Raw genomic sequence first — 24,443 nt, 5'->3', positions numbered from 1 at the left:
CGAGTCACAATTCCTCCCCTATTCCACTCTTGCTCTAGGAGGAAGTCAGTTACTTCACCCCTTTTAGACGCGCCACTTATTTCCTAATCCCTACCCCCGTTTCTGGCCACATCTGGTGGCTGACGCTTGGGGTGTAATTGAGACAGAGCGCTTCACTCCTCCCCACTCAGTTTCTTGAGAAGTGGGTGTGATGGGTTGGATCACAGAAACCCCCTTGGGGCTGCCAACTGATGTGCCAAGACTACTTCTGCCCCTGCTTTCCTGCCCTGGCAGCTTGGGATTTCAGTGCCCTGCCTGGTTTGAGCCAGACCCGCTAACCTGCTGCAAACCCAGACCCAGGTCTGAACCACGTCCCCTAACAGCTGTAGGCTTAATTGAAAGCAGTTTAAGAAGTGGTCCTGTCTTTAACACTCAGATGCCCAACTCCCAATGGAGTCCAAACCCCAAATAAACCCGTTTTACCCTGTGTAAAGCTTATACAGGGTAAACTCATAAATTGTTCGCCCTCTATAACGCTGATAGAGAGAGATGCACAGCTGTTTGCCCCCCCCCAGGTATTAATACATACTCTGGGTTAATTAATAAGTAAAAAGTGATTTTATTAAATACAGAAAGTAGGATTTAAGTGGTTCCAAGTAGTAATAGACAGAACAAAGTGAATTACCAAGTAAAATAAAATAAAACACGCAAGTGTAAACCTAATACAGTAAGAAAACTGAATACAGATAAAATCTCACCCTCAGAGATGTTTCAATAAGCTTCTATCACAGACTGGATGCCTTTCTAATCTGGGCACAATCCTTTCCCCTGGTACAGCCCTTGTTCCAGCTCAGCGGGTAGCTAGGGGATTTCTCATGATTATAGCCCACTTTGTTCTGTTCCACCCTCTTATGTGGCTTTGGCATAAGTTGGGAATCTTTTGTCTCTCTGGGTCCCCAACCCCACTTCTAAATGGAAAAGCACCGGGTTTAAGATGGATTTCAGTACCAGGTGACATGTCCTGTGAGACCCCAAGACTGACTCAAAGGAAGGCCTGCAAGCAAACAGAGCCATCCACAGTCAATTGTCCTGGTTGATGGGAGCCATCAAGATTCCAAACCACCATTAATGGCCCACATTTTGCATAATTATAATAAGCCCTCCAAGTTATATTTCATATTTCTAGTTTCAGTTACAAGAGTGGTACATTTATACAAATAGAATGACCACACTCAGTAGATTATAAGCTTTGTAATACCTTACAAGAGACCTTTTGCATGGAGCATATTTTAGTTACATTATATACACACTCATTAGCATATTTTCCTAAAATCATATAGAGTGCAACATCACTGTGGGAGTCCAGGGCATGCAGCCCCTGCCTTCCACCTATACCTAGAGCTGCAATCCAGGCAATTTTAATGTGGCCATTCAGAAGGGGAAGCCCTTGCTCTGCAGGTATCCCATTCAGCAGCTGCTGGGGACACTGTAACCCTTTGTAGGCAGAACCACCACTTGTGCATGTAAATAGAGATGCGATTTGCCGGTACAACAAAACAAGCGATTTCTGAACATGTGGCCCGGAATGTATTGATATGGTAGAGTCCTGCATTTGACATTTACCCACAGCAAAGCAAACAGGATCATTTGGCAGGCTGAGTGCGATCAAACGTGTTTTTAATACAGGCAAGTGCAGGTCATACATCAACGGATAGAAAATGTAGGTCACACTACAATATGGAAGGCTGTATTCTGGAAAGCAGTGATTCATAAAAGGACTTAGGGGGTCTTTATAGATGACCAAGTGAATATGAGGTCCCAGTGTGATGATGTGGTCAAAAGGGCTATCATGATACTTGCATGGATTAACAGGGAATCATCATGCATGAGTAGGGGAGATGATATTACCTATGTATATGGAATTAGTGAGACCACTGCTGGAATCCTATTACAAGTTCTGGTATGCACATTTTAGAAAGGATGCTGAAAAAATTAGAGAGGAATTGGAGAAGAACTTTGAGATTGGTTTGTGGGCTAGAAAATATGCCTTGCAATGGAAGTTTAAAATAATTCTATTTATCTTATCGCAGAGAAGGCTAGGAAGTGATTTAATCACACTCCTATAAGTAGCTATTCAGAGAGAAGATATCTGATAGTAGAGGGCTCTTTAGTCTATCAGACAAAAGCATAAAAGATCCAATGGCTGGAAAAAAAAGACAAGAAGTTTTTACCATGAGTAATTAATCATTGGAAACAGATTACCAAGGATGTGATAAATTCTCCATCACTTAGAATCTTTAAATCAAAATTGGATGTCTTTCTAATTAGGCTCTACTTTAACTACAAGTTGTTGGGCTAGGTACGGAAATCACTAGGTTGAATTCTATGGCCTGGGTTATGGAGGAGATCAGACTAGATGATCATAATGGTCCTTTCTGGCCTGAAAATCTATGAACCATTCAGTTTTGTTTCAAATGTTTCATGAGATTTCGAATGATCCAAACGGAGATCTACTCAGTGTACAGTGTGTACTTGTGTCACTGAAAAGTTGTTATTGTGCTGTTGGAAGTTTACAGTGGGATCATGAGACAGACAATGTGACTCTCTATGGTGGTGGTGTGGTAAATTTCCCTCAAGAGAATATGCTTTGGGGGCTGTCTGCTCTTCTCCTCATCCACTCTACCTTACACCAAGAAGGGGCTGCACTACATAGAAATCCACTAGCAAAGAATAGCATAGAGGATAGATTCTTGCAAAGTAAAAATTCATTTGACATTTTTCACCTTTTAATTACCAATGGGTGGTGCATGTACAGTACACATGGAATTGCTCTTTTAGGGTTGCTGATGTAGATAGTGTTGAAAATAAAGACTTCCCTTGCCCTTTCCCCCTCATGGGTTGAAAGCTAGCAGCGTGCCAAGGCTGGAAATCTGTCTTCCTGCTTCCAGGAAAGCTTGGAATGAAACTTCTTGGAACAGCAAGGGTGCTTTGCAAACTTTCTCCCTTATGACGACTTTGTTTTCTTCCTTGTTCTTCTTTTACAGAAGCAAATCCAGAGAAATTCAACAGTCGCTTTCGAAATAAAATGTTTTATGCTGGGGTGAGTTACGAATAGATTTTACAGAATAGCCTGGGTTTATTTATTTAAATTATTTATTATTTATTCCCCTTCCTCTCCCTTTCCTCTCCCTTTCACATAGTTTGCTTCCAGCTACTTCTGGCAATGCCTCCCCATGTCTGTTTGGAAGGGGTTGAAGTATTATTTCCCCCTAATAGTTAGTAGTTCAGAAGAGTGCTACAGCATTTGGAGGAAGGACTGATAATATCCTGTACCCACTGCTGCAGATTGGCAAGCGCTTCACTGTTGTGTTCACATTTATTCCCATCTGTGGGCAGCACTTGGATACTGAATTTACTGGGGAAATTGCTAGCGCATAGGAAAAATCGTTGACCACATCTTTCAGCCCCTGATGAGCATTCCTGGACTTGGAGCTAAAGAGAGGAGGAGGACAGAGAGCTGCTATTTGGAGCATCTCATTTTCATACATGAATATGCAAATCAGATGACAATTTCTTATCCAGGAGGGATGTGGACGGGGCTTCAGCTTTATTCTAAGGTGTAATTAGGAAAGGAGGTCATTGACTGGATAATACTTGCTATCATACATGTCTTTCCGCTGTCAGATTCTATCACTGTCGTCACACCCAGAAGCCTTATGCTTTAAAAACAAACAAACCAGAGCAAGAATTTGCATGATGATTTGAGTGCACAATGGTATTCCATGGTAAATGTTCTCAAGTGGAGTGCCTTTTCTTAGTGTAGCACCTTAATGCAGCAAAACAAGTGGACCAATCTTCCCTTCTGTGTCCTCGCCCCCTGGCTCTGATTCAAGGGATTTTTGAGAATTTGAAACATGCACTGTTGACTGGATGCTAACAGAAGAAACTTGGCCTAAAACTCTGTCAACGGGAGCAGGAAAGAAAAGAGTTTAGCTCAGGATGGTATGTGGTGGCAGAATCTGGGGAGGGATGCAAAGGAAGGAAAGTGACAGGAAGGAGCTGTATATCATTCAAATAAAAAAAATTCTGATTTGAATTCCCTCCCTTTTCCTATGTCTGGTAGGCAGCCTTTTCAGACTTCCTGCAGAGAAGTTCCAGAGATTTATCCAAACATGTTAAAGTTGTGGTAAGTATAGGAAAGCATGGCACCATTTTCTGCAATGAGACAGCTGGAGAGGGAGAGGGAGAGTGTGAGTGAGGGAGGGAGGGAGAGGGAGAGCTGAGAAAACACAGACCTAATCACACCAGACCATTGATTGTTACTTTCAGTTTTGACCGTGACATTTGAAACACATTTTGTAGAAAGCCTTTGGGAATTTACATACATGACAATTTCCCACTGAGTAACACACCCTTCCCTATCTCACAGAGAGTGAATGGTGCCCAGCAACTATGTTGTAGAGAGATGGGTATTTCTAAAATGCGATCCATGTTCTTGGGCAGGTTGTTACAAAATGGGGTAACAGCAATTATTACCCTGTCCGAGACCCCATTTACAAACCCCTCTTTGTTCTGTTGCTTTGGTTTTTGCAGTGTGATGGAACAGACCTGACCCCAAAGATTCAGGAGCTGAAGTTCCAATGTATAGTGTTTTTAAATATACCCAGGTAAGCTCCAGTCACAACAAACTGCTGGCTTCATAGGAACAATTAATTAACAAACACAGTTTCCAGAGTTGTGCACCTAATACATGAACAAAGAAGTCAGCAGATAGAACAGAGTTGTCTTCTGCTTCATTAGAAACACAAAGCAGGAAGAAAAAAATCAGATCAGTACCTCCAAAGAGAAGAGCTCCAAATGGCTTTGGAAGAAACACTGTTTCCTAACATCTCAGAAGTTGTCACAAACAGTGGGATGTGTTTTTAAAAGCCCAATATTCCCCCATCTTTCCTGTCCCCTCTTCAAAGATTCCCTTTCCAAGGTACTCACTTCCTCTCCCTCCTGTGTTGCCCCCTCTGCAAGGTTCTTTGTGGTGTCTCCTCTCCAAAGTTCTCCCCACCCCCTGCGCCGCAAGGTCTCCCATATATCCCTAAAGGTAGGCAGGAGAGAGAAGCAGCAGCAACCATTAGGTAGGAGGCCACTGCCTGGAGCTCCTCCTCCAATCTATCCCAGCTTTTGCATCCCCCTCTGCTCCTAGACCTTCTGAGCCAGGAGGGAGGGAAGAAACTAAGGTCTGCAGAAAGCAAGCTTGGTTTCAGCCTCTTGCCTTCTTAATAGGGGCACAAAGCAGCCTTTGTTGGCAGGAGGCTGCAGGTGAAAATCCAGCTGAATAGCTGATCTTAAGGAGGACTGGGGGGAGAGGGAAGAGAAGAATCCTGAGCACTACTGCCAAAAGGCACTGTCCCCTCTCTGCTGCCTCCCATCTCCACTCAGGAACCTACCAGAAATTGGGATATTGCCTGCCCCACCAGCTTGAAAGTTGGAGAGCGGGTTCCCCTTCTGATCTCTCCTGTAATTGTATGTATGGTCACTGGGAGGCCCCAGAATGAATTTGAAGACCTTTTGGAATAGATGTATGGCTATTCACCCAGAAGATAAAGAACTGGCCAGTACTTATGCTTTCTTTTCTTTTAATTGTTGTAAGACCCAGTGGGGCAAATTCTTAGTATGCTCCCTAAAGCTGTCATTTTCTAAACCTCTTTCTGCAGGTATTGTGCTGGCACAATGCCCTGGGGTACCCCCAGCGACCACAGAGACTTTGAACCTCAGCGCCATGATGATGGTTACATTGAGGTCATTGGGTTCACTATGGCCTCTCTGGTGAGAATTTTTGCAGAGCTGAGTTTTTTTTTGCATGCAGTAGATTTCACACTGCTTAGGGCACTGGGGCTATTCTGTGTGCAATTTTGTATGAGACACCTCATTTCCATGGCTCAACACTAGGATGCACAACGTTTCAAAAGAAAAAGATTCTCTCCTATGCTTTCCTGGGTTCAATAAGATGGAAAAAAATGGTTTTTGCCTCAATTTTTTTTAATTATGAAGAAATAATGGTTTTCAAAGGAAGAGAAGTATTATTTCATTATAAAAATGTACTCCCTGAAAAACTGGTTGCTTTGAACATATCTAATGGTGCTTCAAAATGCTCCCAAATCAAAAATCAAAGAAGATTAAAGTATTATAGAAGGGATGTGTGTGCATGTGTGTTTGTACTATGGGGAACGTCTGTGGTCGCACAATAAGTGCTGTTTGTTACTAACCCCACTACAACTATGGTTTTTATATATTTTCCATATACATTAGAGCTAGTCAGAAATTCATTGTTGGAAAATAGGGTTCCAGAAACACATTTTTTTGTGTGTAGAAAAATTACACTTTTAAAAAAAATTGATGAAATTTGTAAACCAACAAAATATTTTGACAATTTTTTTTTGAAAATTTCAAAATATTCCATGTCAAAATTATGGGGAAAATCCTACTTTCACTTTTTCACTGGGAGAAAAGAGAGAAAAAAAAAAAAGGTAAGAAATCATGTGTATTGAGGGGTGGGGGTAATTTTGTTGTTTAAAAAAAAGAAAAAAAGAAAAGAAAAATAAACATCTTTAGGTTTTTTCTCACTAAAACTTTTTATGAAACATACTTACTTACTCTCTTAAAACCATCTGCACTAATCACATAATTAAAGGTTGTCCCAACTTTGCAATGTTGAGAAGTACCACGTTGTCAAATCACCAGGTGCTCAATGGACATATTTAATTTGCATAAAATAGACACATATTGTAGCCCTCCTCGTCTTCAGTGTGTAGGTGTGTCCTGCAGCTTAGTTGCAATATGGAGCACTACATGCTGGGACTCCTGGCCTTTAAAGGCTGTATCTCCATCTTGAAATTGAGCATTCCTTTCTGCTGTACTCTACAACTGACCATCTAGAATTGACCATCACTGGTCTTGCAAAAGTTCTCCACCTAAAGTCACACCTACAAATCTGAATAGTTTAAAAGAATTTCAATTGCTGCATTAAATATTCTCAGAAAATTCCCGTTTTCCCTGTTTTATCAGAGTGAGGGGGAGAGAGAAATTTTAAGATCATAGACCATGAGAGAAACACTCTTGATTGAGTAGTGCAAGTGTTTATTTTAAGTATTTGTGTTTTCTAGCGGGTGCTCACATATTATAAGTGATTAAAAAAATTGTACAGTCTGCATATGTTAGCTCAAATTCTGATGACTTGTTCTTTGGTCTCAAGGTCTATAGTGCCTTCAGAAGTCTTGCCTAAAGCCAACGAGGCTGATTTATTTTGTGCTGTGTTATAATGAATATTTACATAAGAAGATCTATATATGTGGAGTACATTAATACACAAAATCATGCTGATGCATAAATAAGCATTGCATTTTTATTTGCACCAGCCATGGAATTCAGAGTGAGCATTTCCATAGCAACCTTAACCCTGTGTCATCACCTTTCAATTATGCATTACAATTATGCCATTTAAAACCATGAGCAAGATAATATGGTACTTGAGAAATAATAGAACATTGTGTGATTTAGTGGAAAAGGAAGAAAACTTTTTGAAAGGGATGTTGTCTACTGGTCAGAACACAGAGCAGCAATCTAGAAATATGAGTTCGGCTTCCTTTCTGACACTGATTTGCTGTGTAGTCTTGGGCAAGTCACTTAACCTAAAATGGAAGTGATAATTCTGACCTGCCCAACAAAGGTGTTGTGAGGGTTGAATAATATTTGTAAGGCATCAGGTAAGTGCCACTATAATTGTTTTTCTTTGGTTCCCCCACAAAAAAGTTAACTCTAAGTGCATTTCCCGAGTACAAACCTTAAAAACACAAGATCACCAGTTACAGTGGTGTTACCCTCCAGACCAACCTCAGTCTTTGTACCTTTTCGCCCTAGCACCCAAATGCATTCACAGGCTTGTCAGTTCCATGCTGGAGTGCTTTTCAGTTTCAGCATACAGCCATCCACAATGCAGACATCTCATTCCTCACACTGAAATAAACTTGATCTCCATCATAAGCAAAACTAAGATGCCTTACTGCTAGACCTACTTTAAATGTCTGTGCCCCTGATTGGGGTTTCTGCTATAGTCTTTGTATACTGGTGGAGCTATCATACGGGTGCCACAAAGCCAGTGGCAACTGACTGGGAGTACCCCTAGCATCAGAGGAATTCCCTAGTAGTGTAGGTCTAGTGGAATAACTCTTCATTACCCCCACTATTACAGTGCTTGGTGTAAATGTATGTCAGGTTATAACTGAGGGAAGGGGCAGGATGTATTGGAATTCACTGAACTGTATTTACAGTGTAACATCCCGTAGGGCAGTGTTTCCCCAACTTGGGACACCGCTTGTTTAGGGAAAGCCCCTGGCGGGCCGGGCCGGTTTGTTTACCTGCTGCATCCGCAGGTTCGGCCAATTGTGGCTCCCAATGGCTGCAGTTCGCTGCTCCGTCGGCCCACGCTGCTTCCAGCAACTCCCATTGGCCTGGAGCAGTGAACCACGGCCAGTGGGAGCTGTGATCGGCTGGACCTGTGGATGTGGCAGGTAAATAAACTGGCCCGGCCCGCCAGGGGCTTTCCCTAAACGAGCGGAGTCCCAAGTTTGGGAAACACTGCCATAGGGAATCAGTGCAGGTAATAGTGAGTTAGAGTAGTCTTTAGGGTGAGCAGATGTCCCAATTTTATAGGGACAGTCTCGCTTTTGGGGTCTTTTTCTTATATAGGCTACTATTACCCTCCACCCCCGTCCCGATTTTTCACATTTGCTGTCTGGTCACCTTAGTAGTCTTCGGGGTTGCCTCCAGAGGGCCACAGAGGTTGAGGCACAGCCACCTTTGCCATCCCTCTCCTGAGCTGCATGTACTCATTTAGGCCACAATTCAGAATCAGGTCCCTTAGGGTACGTCCATACTACCCGCCTGGATTGGCGGGTAGCAATCGACTTCTCGGAGTTCGATATATCGCGTCTCATCTAGACGCGATATATTGAACTCCGAACGCGCTCCCGTTGACTCCGGAACTCCACCACCGCGAACGGCAGTGACGGAGTCGACGGGGGAGCCACGGACGTTGATCCCACGCAGTGAGGACGGGTAAGTAGTTTGAACTAAGGAAGTTGCGTACCTTAGTTCGATCCCCCCCCCCCCCAGTGTAGACCAGGCCTTAGTGAGCTACAGGGGTGGCTTTAGGTATTTTGCCGCCCCAAGCACGGCAGGCAGGCTGCCTTCGGCGGCTTGCCTGCAGGAGGTCCCCAGTCCTGCGGATTCGGCGGCACGCCTGCAGGAGGTCTGCCGAAGCTGCGGGACCAGCAGACCCTCTGCAGGCATGCTGCCGAAAGCAACCTGCCTGCTGCCCTCGTGGCGACCGGCAGAGCGCCCCCCCATGGCTTGCTGCCCCAGGCACGCGCTTGGCGTGCTGGTGCCGGGAGCCGCCCCTGGTGAGCTATTTCTACCTAAAAGAAACTGAGGTCAGAGTTAGGGTTTTATATTTGTTTGTGATTTGAAGAGTCACTATAATGATAGACCTTTTCTGTATCTTAGCAGACATTTTTGTGCATCACACTATGCTTTATCATATGCTTGCCCACATTTGTGACACACTTTGAGATCTTTGGATGAAAAGCCCTGTAAAATATGACAATGATGATCATCATCATGTAACCAATAGCCTAAGTGTTATATTCATAATAGCACAGTTAAGGTTCCTGTGGGAAACAAAACAGTGAATGTCCTGACTTCAGTTCCTGTAATTCTTGATGCTAATGTTGTATTAATATAGATTTTTTTAATCTGATAGACAATATTCACATTTTAAATTAAAATATAGTGTTTCTGCCCCAAGATGCCTGCCTAAATCTTGATGGCCCTGCAAGAGTCATTAACAACCTCTGTCTACCTTTTTGTCTCTGATATGTTTTTATTCCCTTTGCCTATTCCACTGCTTCTTTACTCCTGGTCTGGGTTTTAAAGAGGTTGCATGTACTGAGGTAGGAGAGAGGAGATGGGATTGGAAAGCTGGCTATTTTTTTTCTTGAAGTTAACAGAATGCTGTCGGTCAAGAAGGTGTTCTTTGATGAAAACTATGCAGCCCTGTTTCTGTTGACTTGTTTCAGTCAACTTATGGACAGAATGTTGGGGCAGTGGGCGGGTGTCTCAGAGGGTACATGGTACAGCTCTCTCATTTCGTTTCTTCAAGACAATTATTGAACATATAGCATTTAGTTGTTTTCCAGCTGCAGTTATTGAACAAGGTTTTTCTCCTTGCTCTTTTCAGCTTGTCTACTCCTGATGCTGAATTGCTTTATAAACTGTCATAATAATTATTTCAGATTAATCTAATTCACATCAAGGACAGTATTGCCTTGGTAAGAAAGAAAACCCCTATTAATATTGTTGCTTGAAAAAGCATTTAGATCGCACAGACGGGACCCTGATCCTTGAGTCGTAGACTGTAGGCACTACTGCAACACAAGCAATCATAATTTAAAACAAGATGTAGAAATATACAGAAATGCACCTTGGATGTGTGCAAGCATATAAGTGTTTATCTATATCTCTAAATATAGATCTACACTACATATGATGAGGCGACCTCCGCTTGGTAAATTTCATACCCATGTGATACATGAATTTGTCATGTATGTTTGACTGCTTCACCTGACCTCTCCCCACTGATCCTTCTCTCCAGGACTTTATTCTAGCATTCTAAGTCCCATTTTATGTCTTTTCTGTGAATGGAATTACATTGGTCATGCCTCATTGCAATGACTTATTGAAAAGCTTTGATTGGAACATTGCCTTAATGCATCATGTACACCCATGTCTCTTACTGGAAAGCCATTCTGCAAATTTAGATGGGGGGAAATGTGGGGTTGGCCTGAAATGCAACTTCCTAGTGGTGATGAATTCAGAATAGTGGGTTCTTTGCATTGCATCCTCCAAATTAGTGACCAGCTGCTGCTTTTGGACTGTATTATGTAAGCATGTAAATCTCCCTGTGACAGAACAAACCACTTACTGCAACAGGGTGGGTCTAGTGCAAACAAAATAGTTTGTAGCAGAGGGTATAGAGTGCTGGGTAAAACAGGATTAGGGAGTTGTTAGCTAACTCAAGTGGCTGGTACAGGATGGTAACATTATGGCTTTCCTCCTCTTTGTTCTTGTTCTGCAGGCTGCTCTACAGGTGGGAGGTCATGGAGAAAGGTTGCATCAGTGCCGGGAAGTGACTCTGTTAACATACAAGTCTATCCCCATGCAAGTGGATGGGGAGCCATGTCGACTGGCTCCATCTCTCATTCGGATCTCCCTAAGGAACCAGGCCAATATGGTGCAGAAGAGCAAGAGGAGAACATCCATGCCTTTACTCAATGAGTGAGTTGGACTTGTTCATGTCCTAATACAAGGATGCTCTTACTGGGCAGAGAATTCAAACAGGAAGTTTTCATGGACTGTACCATCAGAGTATTTGGAGAAAGAGGTCCAGAAACCCCAGAATGTTCCTCTCCTCCACATTGTATATATTTACCAGATTTCATGGGTGCTTTAACTAACAGGGTTCCCTTTTGTCTTGCTTTCAGAAAGATGTTATGTCTTTCAGTTATCCAAAGGGGCAACTATTCGGGGAGGTCTCAGTGGACTCTACTGTGTGACTTACTAACACTCATGGAAGCTGTGCAGATATGCCCCTCACACCCTTTAAAGTGCCATATAATCTGCTTTCTGAAATTAGTGAGTCTCTTTGATCCCACATTGAGACCATTCAACCAATATCCACAGTCCACTGCAGGATACAGATGTGCTTAGACTATATTGAGTCTTTGTGTTGGGAGCATGCTGCTCCCGGTTGAAAATGGGACCAGCCTGAGGATTCACTGAATAGAGCTATTTTATGGGGAATCCTGATCGCAGTGTGCTAGTATAAATCACTAAGGGCTTGTCTACACATACAGCGCTGCAGCGGCACAGCTGCAGAGCTTAGTGAAGACTCTACCTATGCCGACAGGAGAGCTTCTCCCTCAGTGTAGTTACTCCATTGCCCTGAGAAGTGGTAGCTATGTCATGGGAAAAGCCCTCTCGTCGCTATACTGTGTACACTATACTGTCTACAGTATAACTGTCTCGCTCAGGGAGGTGGATTTTCCACGCCACTGAGCAACGTATTTATACCGACAAAAGTCTGTAGTGTAGACCAAGCCTTAGGGTCTGGCTACTCTGCAGCTGGGAGCATGCTTCCCAGCACAGGTAGACAGACCTGTACTAGCTCTACTCAAGTTGGTGTGCTAAAAATAGCTACATGGCCATGGTGACATGTGTGATGGCTCTGGCTTGCTGCCTGAATACAACCGCACTTGACCCCCGGGTATGTACTTGGGTGGCTAGCCTAAGCTGCTGCCGTGGCTAACTACCATTTTTCGCATGCTAGCTCAAGCAGAGCTAGCTGAGTTTGTCTACCCGCGCTGGGAGGCATGCTCCCAGCTGCAGCGTATATGCACCCCTAACTGAGAGAGTTCAGTAGCTCTCAAATAAATAGTAATTCTTCCTGTGCTGCAGTGTCTGGGCAGTGGTAAAACATTGCAGTGTTCTTGGAAATGTTAGTGTTCCACTGCAATATCAGCAAATCAAAGGGGACTTTCCTGGTCTATTAGGAAGTACCGAGGGATGCATTTTGCGTGAGACACTATATATAGTATATTTGACAGCTCCCAGTCTGCTAAAAGAAAAGTTATAGTTCTCAGATTACAATGAAAGTGTTAGCTTTAGGGAGTTGCACCTGAATGAGGGTGGATTAGGATGGAGAGTTTCTGGATCAGGGAACCAGGAAAGAAAGGAAGAAAAGTGAGAATGGACAAGTAAGGAGATAAGCTATAAAATGAGAGGGAAGCAGCATTAGAGTAGCCTAAAAAGGAACAGGGAAAGGTTGAAATAAATGGAAGCCAGAAAACATCCGAAGAAGAGAAGATAAAATTTTAAAATATCTTTTGATACTAAAACATTAGTTTTAAAAAAAATCCCTAAGAGATCATTTTAATAGCATAAGAATATTTTTAAAAAGACTTTAAATATTAAAAATGCCATTATTCTTGATTTACCAATGTGTCTTTCTGTGCTGCTGAGATGGGAGCTAATAAGCATTCCTGCCATCTTCTTCATGATGTGTTATTTAAATTGCAAAAGACAAGGCAGGCCTTCAGTATATACGTCGCCTAGGTTTAAAGCCAGATACCTCCAGCACCCTACAAATGTGTTTCATTCAAACAGCCACATACTCAGGAGTGTGTTATTCCTTTTAGCAAATCCTATAATCCAGCTGCCAGCCTTTAGAAGCAGAAGTGTATCAATTCATAAAATCAAGTACTTTGGTATAGCAACCAATGCCTCCTTATTCAGTTTTGCATGTTCAGTTCTGTTAATGAGACAAACATTTTGGAGCAGCAGTCTAAGCTTGTGTTTGCCGTATTAGATCCTTATTTGTCTGGAAAATATGTTAGGCATACATTTCACCTTGAACAGTTGATGAATAGAAGACTATCACCCCCTGAGCAATTACCTCTAATTTCTTTTCACCACCCCATTCCGTGCTACAAAGTCCAAACTGGAAAAATTCAATCCTGAGCCATTGTTTCCAACCATGAGGGAGGCCACAGCAGTGGGAAGAAAGCATTTGGTGTATTTCAGTCTAGTTATTAGCATGGTCAGGCATGAGCTATAGCATCTGAGTTTAAACTGTGGATGGGGTATACTGATCCACCCAATCATGGTAACGCTATACAGTAATTAAGGCCCACTGAGCCCTGGAGAATATTGTTCACGGTGGAATTGGTTTGAATATGCTATGCCAAACTCCATCAGGTTCAGAGCTTCTGTTGTTTGGGTACCTTTTGGTTTGAATGAAATATCCACTTGTGAGTCTGTGTTTTTGGGGGGTTACTGCCAATACGTCAAGGATTTTAATCCCAATCTCAAACCTCTGCAAGGCATGTGTGTCGGTGTGTCTGGGCAGTTGGGAAGAAAGGTGGAATGGGTGGGCAGGTGGCATGTCTGTTGAGTTTCTTGGCATAATAAAGATGAATTATAGGAGGAAGAGGTCAGAGTTGACTAAACTGGAGTTTGCCCAGTATGACGCTGTTCTGCAAAATCCCACCACAGACACCAAGTTTTCCCTTTTACATTGTCATATAAATTTCTTAATCTGATGTCTGCAGTGTTTAAAGGCATCCCATCAAAATCTTTACAGTTGATAAAATAGGTGGATTTTTCTCCTCAGGCTGGTGAAAATGCACCCTGTGAATTATAGATGTGTGAGATTACTGAATGGGTCTGGTACTGCATCTGCAATTGCAGGAAGCTTTTCTTGAACTTTGCACATACAGTAATTAAAAAATAATCTCACATCACACTAATTCTGAAAGCTATTATTAATTACTTTGATGATATTGGAGGAGGAGGTTAATAGCAGAAACTCCCTTTGGAATTTTGTCTGATATAGTGGCACAAGTGAGAAAGTTTTCTTTTCTTTTTCAAGTTTCTTAATATGTTTCTGACTTCCCATTGTATGTTGTTTTGGAGTTCTGTTTTTTATAGCATTGAGGGCTGGCCAGGAATGGTAAATTTACCATCTGCCCTGCCAATGACTTTTTCAAAAGCAGTCTGACAAAGTGGGTATTCACCCACGAAAGCTTATGCTCCAACACGTCTGTTAGTCTATAGTGCCACAGGACTCTTTGTTGCTTTTTACAGATCCAGGCTAACACGGCTACCCTTCTGATACTCAAAAGCAGTGGAATCTGCTTATACAAATAACTGTTAAGGACGTAAACCTGTTATGAAATAAAACAGTTTCTGTGGACCAAGGCAAAACACATGCCTTAAAATACTGTGGTGAGAGTGGGTTGTTTTTTTTCCCCATGGAAAATTTTGATTTTTCTTTGAAAAAACTGAAAAGTTTTTGAATTTTGAATTTTTTTTCTGACACTTTTTGGGTAAATTTTCATGTAGTTGAAAACCCAATTTTCCATCAAAAACAGTTTTGATGAAAATTTTTTGACAGGATCTAACTGTGAGACTCTTTGAGGTCAATCCTTGATAGAGGGATAAACCTGCTGGAGGAATGAATTTCTAAGCCCTCAAATGGTAAACTGGCTATAACAAATTAGTTACCCAAAGACTTCTCTTTTGTATTTAACTCTGTGTATTTAACTGAAATATACAGTGTCTTATAAAAGAGCAGAACCATTTTTTGTGGCTGTGTATGCTGGAAGGAGGGAGGGCTACAGAGATTTCCCCCTCCATCCTGCACCTATCCCAACTCTCTTGTTCTCCTCAGATTCAAAGAGCTGCCTATCTTCCTGCAGTGTCTTCCTTCAGAACCTGTAAACACTGCTCACCTGCAGAGAGTCCGGTTCATAGGACACAATGGGTCCCCAAACTCCCATAAAGCAGCATGCCAGGAAAGTGCAGTTTAAGGTTGATCTGACTCAAAAGGAAGCCTTTGGGGTCAACTCAACAGAATGAAAGGAAACATTTTGATTGTCAGGAATGTCGCAATGTTTTGTTTCAATCAGAAATATTGAAACAAATGTAAACATTTTCGAATACACATTTTTCAGCATATCATGAAAAATTTCTAAATTGCAACTTTTGGTCTCATTTCAGGATTAAAACAAATGTTGAATTGTCAGAATTTTCCACGGGATAGAAATTTCAAATTTTGCTCAGCTCTAGTAAACAGAAATGTGTTAATAAGTGTCTAGAAAGAGGCATGTTTGGAGGAGCAATATATATTTCTCCCTTTGCTCTTATTCTAATGCTATTCTGACCAGTAATCTTTCTTCACAAGCAAATGTAGTCAAACAGTATAGTGATAGATTCAAGAGGCAAAGTCTATTTAGCTTAACAAAGAGATGGTTAAGGGTTGACTTGATTACAACCTATAAGTACCTACATGAGGAACAAATATTTGATAATAGGTTCTCCAGTCTAGCAGAGAAAGGTATAACGTGATCCTGTGGCTGGCAGTTGGAAGCTAGACAAATTCAGACTGGAAATAAGGCATTATTTTCTAACAGTGAGAGGAATTAACTAACTGAACAATTAACTAAGGTTCATTGTGGATTCTCCATCACTGGCGGTTTCTAAATCTAGATTGGATGTTTTTCTAAAAGATCAGCTCTAGGAAATTTTGGAGGGAAGTTCTCTGGCCTGTGTTATACAGAAGGTCAGACTAGAGGGTCACAATGGTCTCTTCTGGTCTTGGAATCTGAGTATTGAAAGGTCTGGTGGTTTTGGCATCTGTTTTCTGGAGTTTTTAGTTGATATTAAGAAATATTACAGTGGTGAATCTAAGCAGGATTTGAAGTCAAGTTGCTCAGGTGGGAAAATCCAACAGAAATAGGATATTCTGGTGTTATCATTTTTTTTTGAACTTAGAAACGCAGTGGGGGCCTTTCTTACTGAAAAGGAAGCTCATTGATATTCCCTTGACTACTGCTATTAAATGGGCTCCCTTGGTTTCTCTTCTGCTGTTCTGATTTCTGGATGTTTGGGTTGTCTTTCCTTTGTTGTGCTGATTAGTAAATTCTTTTACCTCCTGGCATAGAATGTGAGTTGTCAGTGGATATTAGGAAGGTGGTGAACCTAACTTTTTCTTCCTTCATATTTTCATTCTGAGGCAGTGATAAATACTAGACCTTCAGAGAGCAGCGTCCCTATAGATTTTTTTTTTTAGACGGCGTAGTCTCCACAATGAGAACTCACCTACCTTATCTATCTCATAGCTCATCTCGGGTAACATGTCAAAAGCATCTAAGGGTAGGTCCATACTTACCCACCAGGTCAACGTGGAGAGTTCGACTTCTCGGAGTTCGAACTATCGCGTCTAATCTAGACGCGATAGTTCAAACTCCGAACGCGCTCCCGTCGACTCTGGAACTCCACCACCACGAACGGCGGTGGCGGAGTCAACGGGGGAGCCGCGGAGTTCGATCCCCCGGCGTCTGGACAGGTAGGAAATTCGAACTAAGGTAGTTCGACACTATTTGTGTCGCTGAAGTTGCGTACCTTAGTTCGACCTCCCACCCCCGTAGTGTAGACCAGGCCTAAGAGACTTAGGACCCTAAGTCTCATTGACTTGCCATGTAACTCAGGCTCCTAAGTCACTTGGGTACTTTGGAATATTTTGCTTCTCATCCATTTACCTAATCTAGGTTTTTATACCATGCTTATTACCCTAGTATCTAAAGGCCATCTCCTTTCTCTGTCATTTCACAATTCATCTCATACCAAGATGTGGGGAAGTGAGCATTGTTTAATGTTTGTTTTTGAGAGTAAAATGTCTTAAGGGTTATAAAAGAGAATGAACAAGAAATCTGCTCCTGAATAGAATCAGAGCCAGGGATCTAAATCTAGCAGTACTGTTGAGCCACTTAAGCTGAAGGAGAATTTCCTTTCCTTATTGACAGCAGCAGCACTAATAGCCTTATTCAAGCCTTCAGCTATTAGAGGACCAGACAGTTTCACATGTGTTGCATTCCACCTGAGCTGGGCAAATAATTGGCAATGAATAATTTATCCAATGAATTTCACCTCTTCGGTTACTGAGTTATCCAGGAACAGATTGTGATCTTCTCAAATGTATTCATTATCTGAAATTATTCATAGAATAATTTCTGCAAATATTCCTTGGTCTCTTCGTTGTTCATCATTGAATATTCAGTTCATTATTGAATATTTCCTATTTGAAACTTGTGCTGTTTTGATTGAACACACAGTTTGTTTCTGTTCTCTGATTGGATGAGCATACCACTGCTAACCGGAATCAGGTTTCTGGTTTGAACGTCTTCTGATTATGAATTTGAAATTCTCTTTCAATAAATACTGTACAATATTTCCTTAAAATTTTCTGCTTCTGCAAACATCCTGCCAATTAAACTAATTTGCAAGAAGAAAATGTAAAAAAAGTTTGGAATACAGCCAATATGGTTGATATTAGCTGAAAACCAGACCTTTGAGGCCCCACCCCTGCCCTGCCTCTTCCCCCAGGGCCTCACCCCCTGCTCGCTCCTCTCCCCATCGCTGGATCATCTCCACCTCCCTCCCCCTAAGCTGGACTCCCTCTGCTCCAGGCCTGGGACGGGAGCTGCTGCAGCCTGACGTGGAGCCTGCCTGCAGGTAGGAGGTAGCCCCGGCTGAGCAGGGGCTGGCACAGGTTGATGAGCTGGCACTTCCCCTGACCCCAGCCCACGGTAACCAGACTTTCGGTGTCCGGTCAGTACATCTGACTGGGCACTGCCAGGTCTACTTTTCGACTGGACTTTCTGGTCAAAATCCAGGCACCTGGCAACCCTAAGAGTCAAAGACAATTGGTTTAAAAGTTTAAAAAAAATTTTTTTTGCATTGCAATTGGAGGACAATGTTCAGGGTCAATATACTGTGGTCACTCATATAATGTTTCTTTCACTTCATTGTTTGTTTCTGATAGGTGCTTTCCAAACATAAAAGAAGGCATAGTCTCTGCCTCATTCTATATACCATTACACATAATGGGGATATAATAAAGTAAAGAGGTTCAATCCAGAAGTGACTTTTTAGGTGCGACAATTGTACAGTGTTGATTGATATTGTTTATACTCAGGAACAGTGCAAGTTGTGGACAGAAAAAAGGCAGCTCACAGGGTAATGGTAAATTTGTTTACTTCTCATATCTGATTTCCATTCGTCTTCTGAGTCAGTTTGTTAAGTTTAGTGGCAAAAGTAAGACTTTACTGGAGCCAGACTAGCAGAGTCAATTTTGCTGCAGAACAAAGAGCTGCATTCTGCTCTGCTGCATGCATCATTAAAAGATTTGCCAGTTAAGTTCTGATTCCATAATCTCTCTTGTTGATGCTGGAGATTTATGAAACAGAACAAAGCTTGGTTTTCAGAGATCAGGCTAAGCATGCAATGCTGGCAGGTAGGTTCTGCTTACAAATCAGACAATATTTTTCTATGTGGAAGCCATTGAAGAGGAATTAGAAGGGACACCAAGAATCAGTTTTCCCAGAGTCACTCTCTGACCCGGAACCCCAGTTTAAAATACTGCTTTGCAAGTTGTAGCTAATCAGAGGCATACACAACCCTACAGAGAGAGTATTTGGCTTTCAGTTTGGGTTAAAGAAGGATGATCTGCTATTATGAAACAAAAATTGCTCCAGAGGTTAAATATAGAAGCATTCCATTGGGGCAGCTGAGAGAGGTACATAGACCTCTTCAACTATAGAAACTAAAGAAACCAACTTTGGGAGTTACTGTATATTACATGCATGGTTCTCTAAGATATGTTAAGGAAGAATAAGGACAGCATTTTGCCATTGGGATAGAGGAATTCCAATTAAGAGTATTTTTGTAAACATTAACAAAAATTGGCAGATTTGGGGAGGCGAATCCATCATATCAAGCTTTGGCTCTGATAGCTGTTTGCTCTTCTGGACTTGCAAGGTGCATCACAGGCTTTTCAAACTCTACAGGCTTAAGATCTTTCAGTGCCTGTGGGACTCTGGCCCAGAAACCTCTCCTAGTGTAACTGTGCACATTGTTTGCCATTAGCCTGTCCACAGCCTTCAAAAAAAGACCATTGTGTCACTTTGCAGTGAACACTCTCATTTGTTCTGTTTGCCTGTGTTTTGTTGCTGCTGCCTCTCTTGTGCAGTCTTGGAGCTTTGCATGTGTTTTCATTCAAATGGTATGTGATGCATTCCTTTTGTTTCTGTTTAAATGTTGTATGTCTCTCTCTCTCTCTCTTCCTTCCTCTCGCCTGGCTTCTTCATTGTCTGTCCATGCTGTTGTGCTGACTCTGTCTTGGCTGCTCATTTCCTGCTGCCTATAGTATCCATAAAGGGCGCTCTGCAGACCTGAGAAGAGTCTCGGCTCCCCCCGACTCCTTCACTATGTAAGTACTCCGCTTTTTCTTTTCATTTCCTTCCTCCCTTTCCAGTGTGTTCTGTCTGCTTCATTGCACTCTTCTACTGTACCCACCGTCCAGGCAGCAATGCGATCAAGACAGGCTATCTCCCAAAGGGGCAGATTCAGCAACGCAGTGATAAATGCCTAGAATAGGAGTTGTTTCTTTCTATTTGATCTTTCTTTTTTTGTTGCATGAGCTGGATGTCAAGTCCTAAGCACAGCTGCATTCTTTGGCTGCTGGGTTTGATTCTGGCCTGCAGGTTGTCAGAAGCCAGGGGTGCTTTGAAGGCACCACGTTTTTTTCAGCTCCCGCCCTGGAAGAAGCAGGAAGCATCTCTCAAGTGCCTCCTCCCTCCACTAATGCTTAGGAAGTATTGACAGGTGCTGGAAGGAGACATGGCTATTTTCCCTCCAGTCAAGGAGAAATGAACAAGACCTTCTGGGATTCCTCCAGAAGCACCTGTCCAGGGCCGGCTCCAGGCACCAGCTCAGCAAGCAGGTGCTTGGGGCAGCCAAGGGGAAGGGGCGGCCCGTCCGGCTCTTCGGCGGCGAGTCCCTCGGTCCCTCTCGGAGGGAAGGACCTGCTGCCGAAGTGCCACCAAAGAAGCAATCGCGGCTTTTTTTTTTTTCTCCCCCCGCCGCTTGGGGCGGCAAAAACCCTGGAGCCGGCCCTGCACATGTCCCAAACATAGCCATTGTTAAATATTCAAATGCATATCCAGAGCATTTGCTTGGCTTAAGCAGATGCTGATGCTTCTGTTTATTCTATGACATTGTTCACTAATTAGTTCCTAGCACAGCTTCCAGCCAATTATTGAGGAGCTAGAACTATACTGCTGCATCTGTGTTTGCACTTTTGGAAAATGCATTTGTCTTGAAAAGGTACAAGATCCTTTTCTGATGGTCACACAACATCCCTGGGAAAACTGGAGATGAAGTGAATAGTGTCTCTTTCATGTACTTACAAGATTCATAACTGGGATTTTTGGTTTTCAGTTTTAACCAAAAATAAGCCAACCTCACTCCACCCTCCAAGCATAATAATTTCTTCTAACTGGTAAAAAACAGAGACTTATTCCTGCAGTGGTGCTGGAACAATTTGTATAGTGGGGGTGCTGAGAACCTTTGAACCAAACTGTAAACCCTGGATATGATGGAAACCACTTCAAGCAATGGCCTGTGGTAGCACCCCACGTTCCAGCACCTATGTCTGAAAAGGAAAGTTACTGTTCTGTTTGCAGCTGCATTAGAAAATAAAACAGTCCCTTCCTGGCAGTATTTTGACTGTCAGTAACTCCAGTGTGGTACACTGGCTATCCTATAGTTCAGTCGTTTAAGAATCTAACATTTCTATTAAAATGTGGAGAACTAGTGATTTAAAAAAAAAAGCAGGCACAGACAATTGGTTATTGCTTTATTTACTCATTCCCTTAATAAGGACATGCCTTATTGTCAACCTGGGCACATTTACAATAAAAAACACCACCATGTACTATGTCAACCCTATCTGTACAGCTTGGCTTCAAAGATGGTTTGTTAATATTCAGTGAAATAAGAAATGCAATTGGTTTTGTGTTTGCACCACTTTTGTCGTCATGTTTTGTGAATGTTCTGCTGGACAACTTTGAATGACAAGCAGGTCTGTGGAAAAAATGAATTTGAAGAATATATTAGAGAATAGTGAATTTCAGACTGTAACTGTGAATATTCACAGTGGAAACTTGATTCTGAAAGTTATGCTCAGACAATCATGGAACAGCAACAATGCTGTGTGTGGCCTGTTTGCCCAGTGAAAACTAACCAACCCAGTTCTGTTCGTGAATACTGAGTACTTGCAATAAATTGTACACAAACTGTCATCAAACCAAGACTTATTTGCTCAACGCATTCAGTGAATAATTAAAAAAAAGAACAAATACATTTCAAAAAATTATAGGCAGTGAATTGATATTTGACAGACAAGAAAATATCCTCATTCGTCATGCATCATTGCTATACCATATTCACTCAGCTCTATGAAGAAATATTAATACAAAGAAAATAACTCCCCCATTTAATAAAACCAGGTACACCCCTCAAAGCAAGCACCTGGAAAAGGCCTGGGTAAAGCCTTCCTGCATGCCCTGAAGATTAACAAACTTGGGGACCAAAGAGCAGGGGAGTGTGTTTCAGAACTAAGGGCCATCCAATGAGAATGACCTCTATATCTGGGTACTGTTAGCCTGAGTATCCCATGTGGTCTCAACTGTCAGGATAAGGCAGAAAGAGAACAGCAGTTTCTAGACATATGGGACCCAAGCTAATTTGTAAGTCAAAGATATACTGTATCTTGAAATCTGTAAAAATAGATTAAACATGCAGCTGCACTATGACTGCCAATTAATGTGTCTGATTAATATAAGTAAGAACCCAAGAGGTGTTAGGGAAATTTGATTTGAGCTGTGATTGCTTTGAGATTCAAATGTTCCTCGTCTGTTGGGTAATGCGGAAAGTATGTGTGTTCCAGTTAGCAGAGTACAGCAAGAGGGATTCTGTGGAGTTTTGGGGAAAGAGCCTGCACCCTAGATAACTTTCAGGTTTTCTGGAGCAGTGTCTGTGGACAGGATAAGTCTTGAATTTTGAGCAGCAAAGAATGTGAAAAAGAAACACACACACACACACACACACACACACACACACCACGATTAATTATATATTTTAAATTAATTTTTCCAAATACAACAAATATACAAAAATATGAGATTCATCATAATGCCCAAAGTAAATGAAGAGGGTTTGGATAAGAGGGGAAGGGGAGTGACATATCTATCTTCTGAGTCTAGGTTAATCATAGACCTCTTAAAAAGTCAGCCCAAATGGCTTTGAATGTTTCAGGCATTCCCTTTCTGCGGCATGGCAGTCATTCGTTAGCTGCAAGGTCAGACGGATCACTGAATTAGGCATCAATATTTGGTCGGGTTTGACTTTTCCATTTTTGCAGGATTAATTTTTTAATCACCAAAACTACACACTGGAGCCATGCTGCCTTGTTACCAGGTAATCTCCAGATTTCCAGAATATATCCAAGAATGAAATTTGAGGAGGAGGGCTCCAATTTAGCATCCAAATTGTTCCTTTGACCCACCTCATACCAGAAATTCTTGATACCAGGGCACTCCCAAAACATACAAGCTAATGAATACCAAGGGAATTACATTTCCAACAGTGGTCAGCATTTATGAGGCTCATTACCATTAGTCTCTGTGGGGACCATTATATCTGAAAACATATATTTTGGTGAATGAGCCATAGCTTCAGGTCTGTAATTGCCTTTTTAACATTAGATACAATTGTATTCCATTAGGTCAGAGATGTGTATCCAAATCTCTATTCAAGCAACTCTCAAATTATCAATCTTTGGCAGAGTTTTTTGGGCCAGAAAAACATAAAAGGATACTGTTGGGGGATATTGTCTTTGAATTATTAACAGTAGAGAGTTTTGAAACTTGGATTGGGTATAATATGCCTTGATTTTTTTACTGTGGACTTATGGATAGAGTAGAGTACTCACACTTTTAGTGGAGTGTTTTTTAAAGTGGGATGGATATTTAGATTTTTGAGTATATGCTCAGTTGGGATGATGCATATGAATATCATATCTGAGCTGTGCAGTTGATGCAAACAGTATAACTATTTGGATTTATCTTAAAAATTAGCATTGGCTACTTGAAAAACAAGAAGTAATTGACTTACTTGGGCCTGTGTTTAGAGATGTAAGCATTACTAAAGGATCCAACTTCCCCAAACTTTTCATACATAAAAGGAGCACTGTGGATATGCTGTGATTATTTACTACTAAGATCTGCATACAGAAAAATGTTATTGTCTAGTTATTGTTTAATATAATGAGTATGCTTGACTAGTGGTGTGTGTGTGATATTTGCAGCAATGTTCCCATCTTTTGTCTGTGTGGGCAAAAAATACTGAAAAGAATCAATTTCTGATTTTAGAAATAGGAATGTCTAAAGAAATCTGTTTGTATGGTGTGCACATGCACTACAAACTCTTTGAAATGACCAAGTAAACACCCTAACCATAAAGCATAAGGAGGACCAAGGTAAAACAAGACAGCGGAGGGTGAGTTAGAGAAAATGGGTCAATGTCTAACAGTGGAATTAAGGATCAAAGAGGTTCTTCCCCCCCCACGAATGAATTATAAGCATTTGAGATGCTCATTTTTTGTTGTCCTTTTTTCTGTTTCCAATCAGTTGATCGTTAGCTGGTGTTAGGCAAGAGTTAAAAACGTAGTTAGCAGCTGAGTCAGAAACACCAGAGGCAGGGGCGGCTTTAGGCACCAACAAAACAAGCAGGTGCTTGGGGCGGCAAATTACCGGGGCGGCATAATGCTGGGGCCCCAGCTCTGACCTGAGGCAGTGTCCTGGGCTGGATCCTGACCGCCCTTTGTTCTCTGACCGAGTGCCTCCAGGGCTGTGCGGCAGGGCAGGGGGAGCTGGCTCAGTGGGGAGTGTGTCCCT

At 42.0% G+C, this 24,443-nt stretch overlaps 1 protein-coding gene across 5 annotated transcripts in view; it reads left to right on the top strand.

The window, feature by feature from the left end:
• DGKI (diacylglycerol kinase iota) overlaps positions 1–24,443 on the top strand; it is a 293,322-nt gene that overhangs the window by 168,361 nt on the left and 100,518 nt on the right. For all 5 annotated transcript variants that reach the window (XM_039520216.1, XM_039520215.1, XM_039520214.1 and 2 more), the window contains 5 exons: positions 3,024–3,079; positions 4,103–4,165; positions 4,573–4,646; positions 5,688–5,799; positions 11,165–11,364. In XM_039520216.1, the coding sequence (XP_039376150.1) occupies positions 3,024–3,079; positions 4,103–4,165; positions 4,573–4,646; positions 5,688–5,799; positions 11,165–11,364 (505 nt within the window). The remainder of the gene's footprint in view (positions 1–3,023; positions 3,080–4,102; positions 4,166–4,572; positions 4,647–5,687; positions 5,800–11,164; positions 11,365–24,443) is intronic.

Source organism: Mauremys reevesii, linkage group 1, assembly GCF_016161935.1.
Source record: "Mauremys reevesii isolate NIE-2019 linkage group 1, ASM1616193v1, whole genome shotgun sequence".
Classification (NCBI taxonomy): Eukaryota; Metazoa; Chordata; order Testudines; family Geoemydidae; genus Mauremys; species Mauremys reevesii.
Note: the sequence above shows the minus strand (reverse complement) of the source record. Positions and strands in the feature narration are given on the sequence as shown.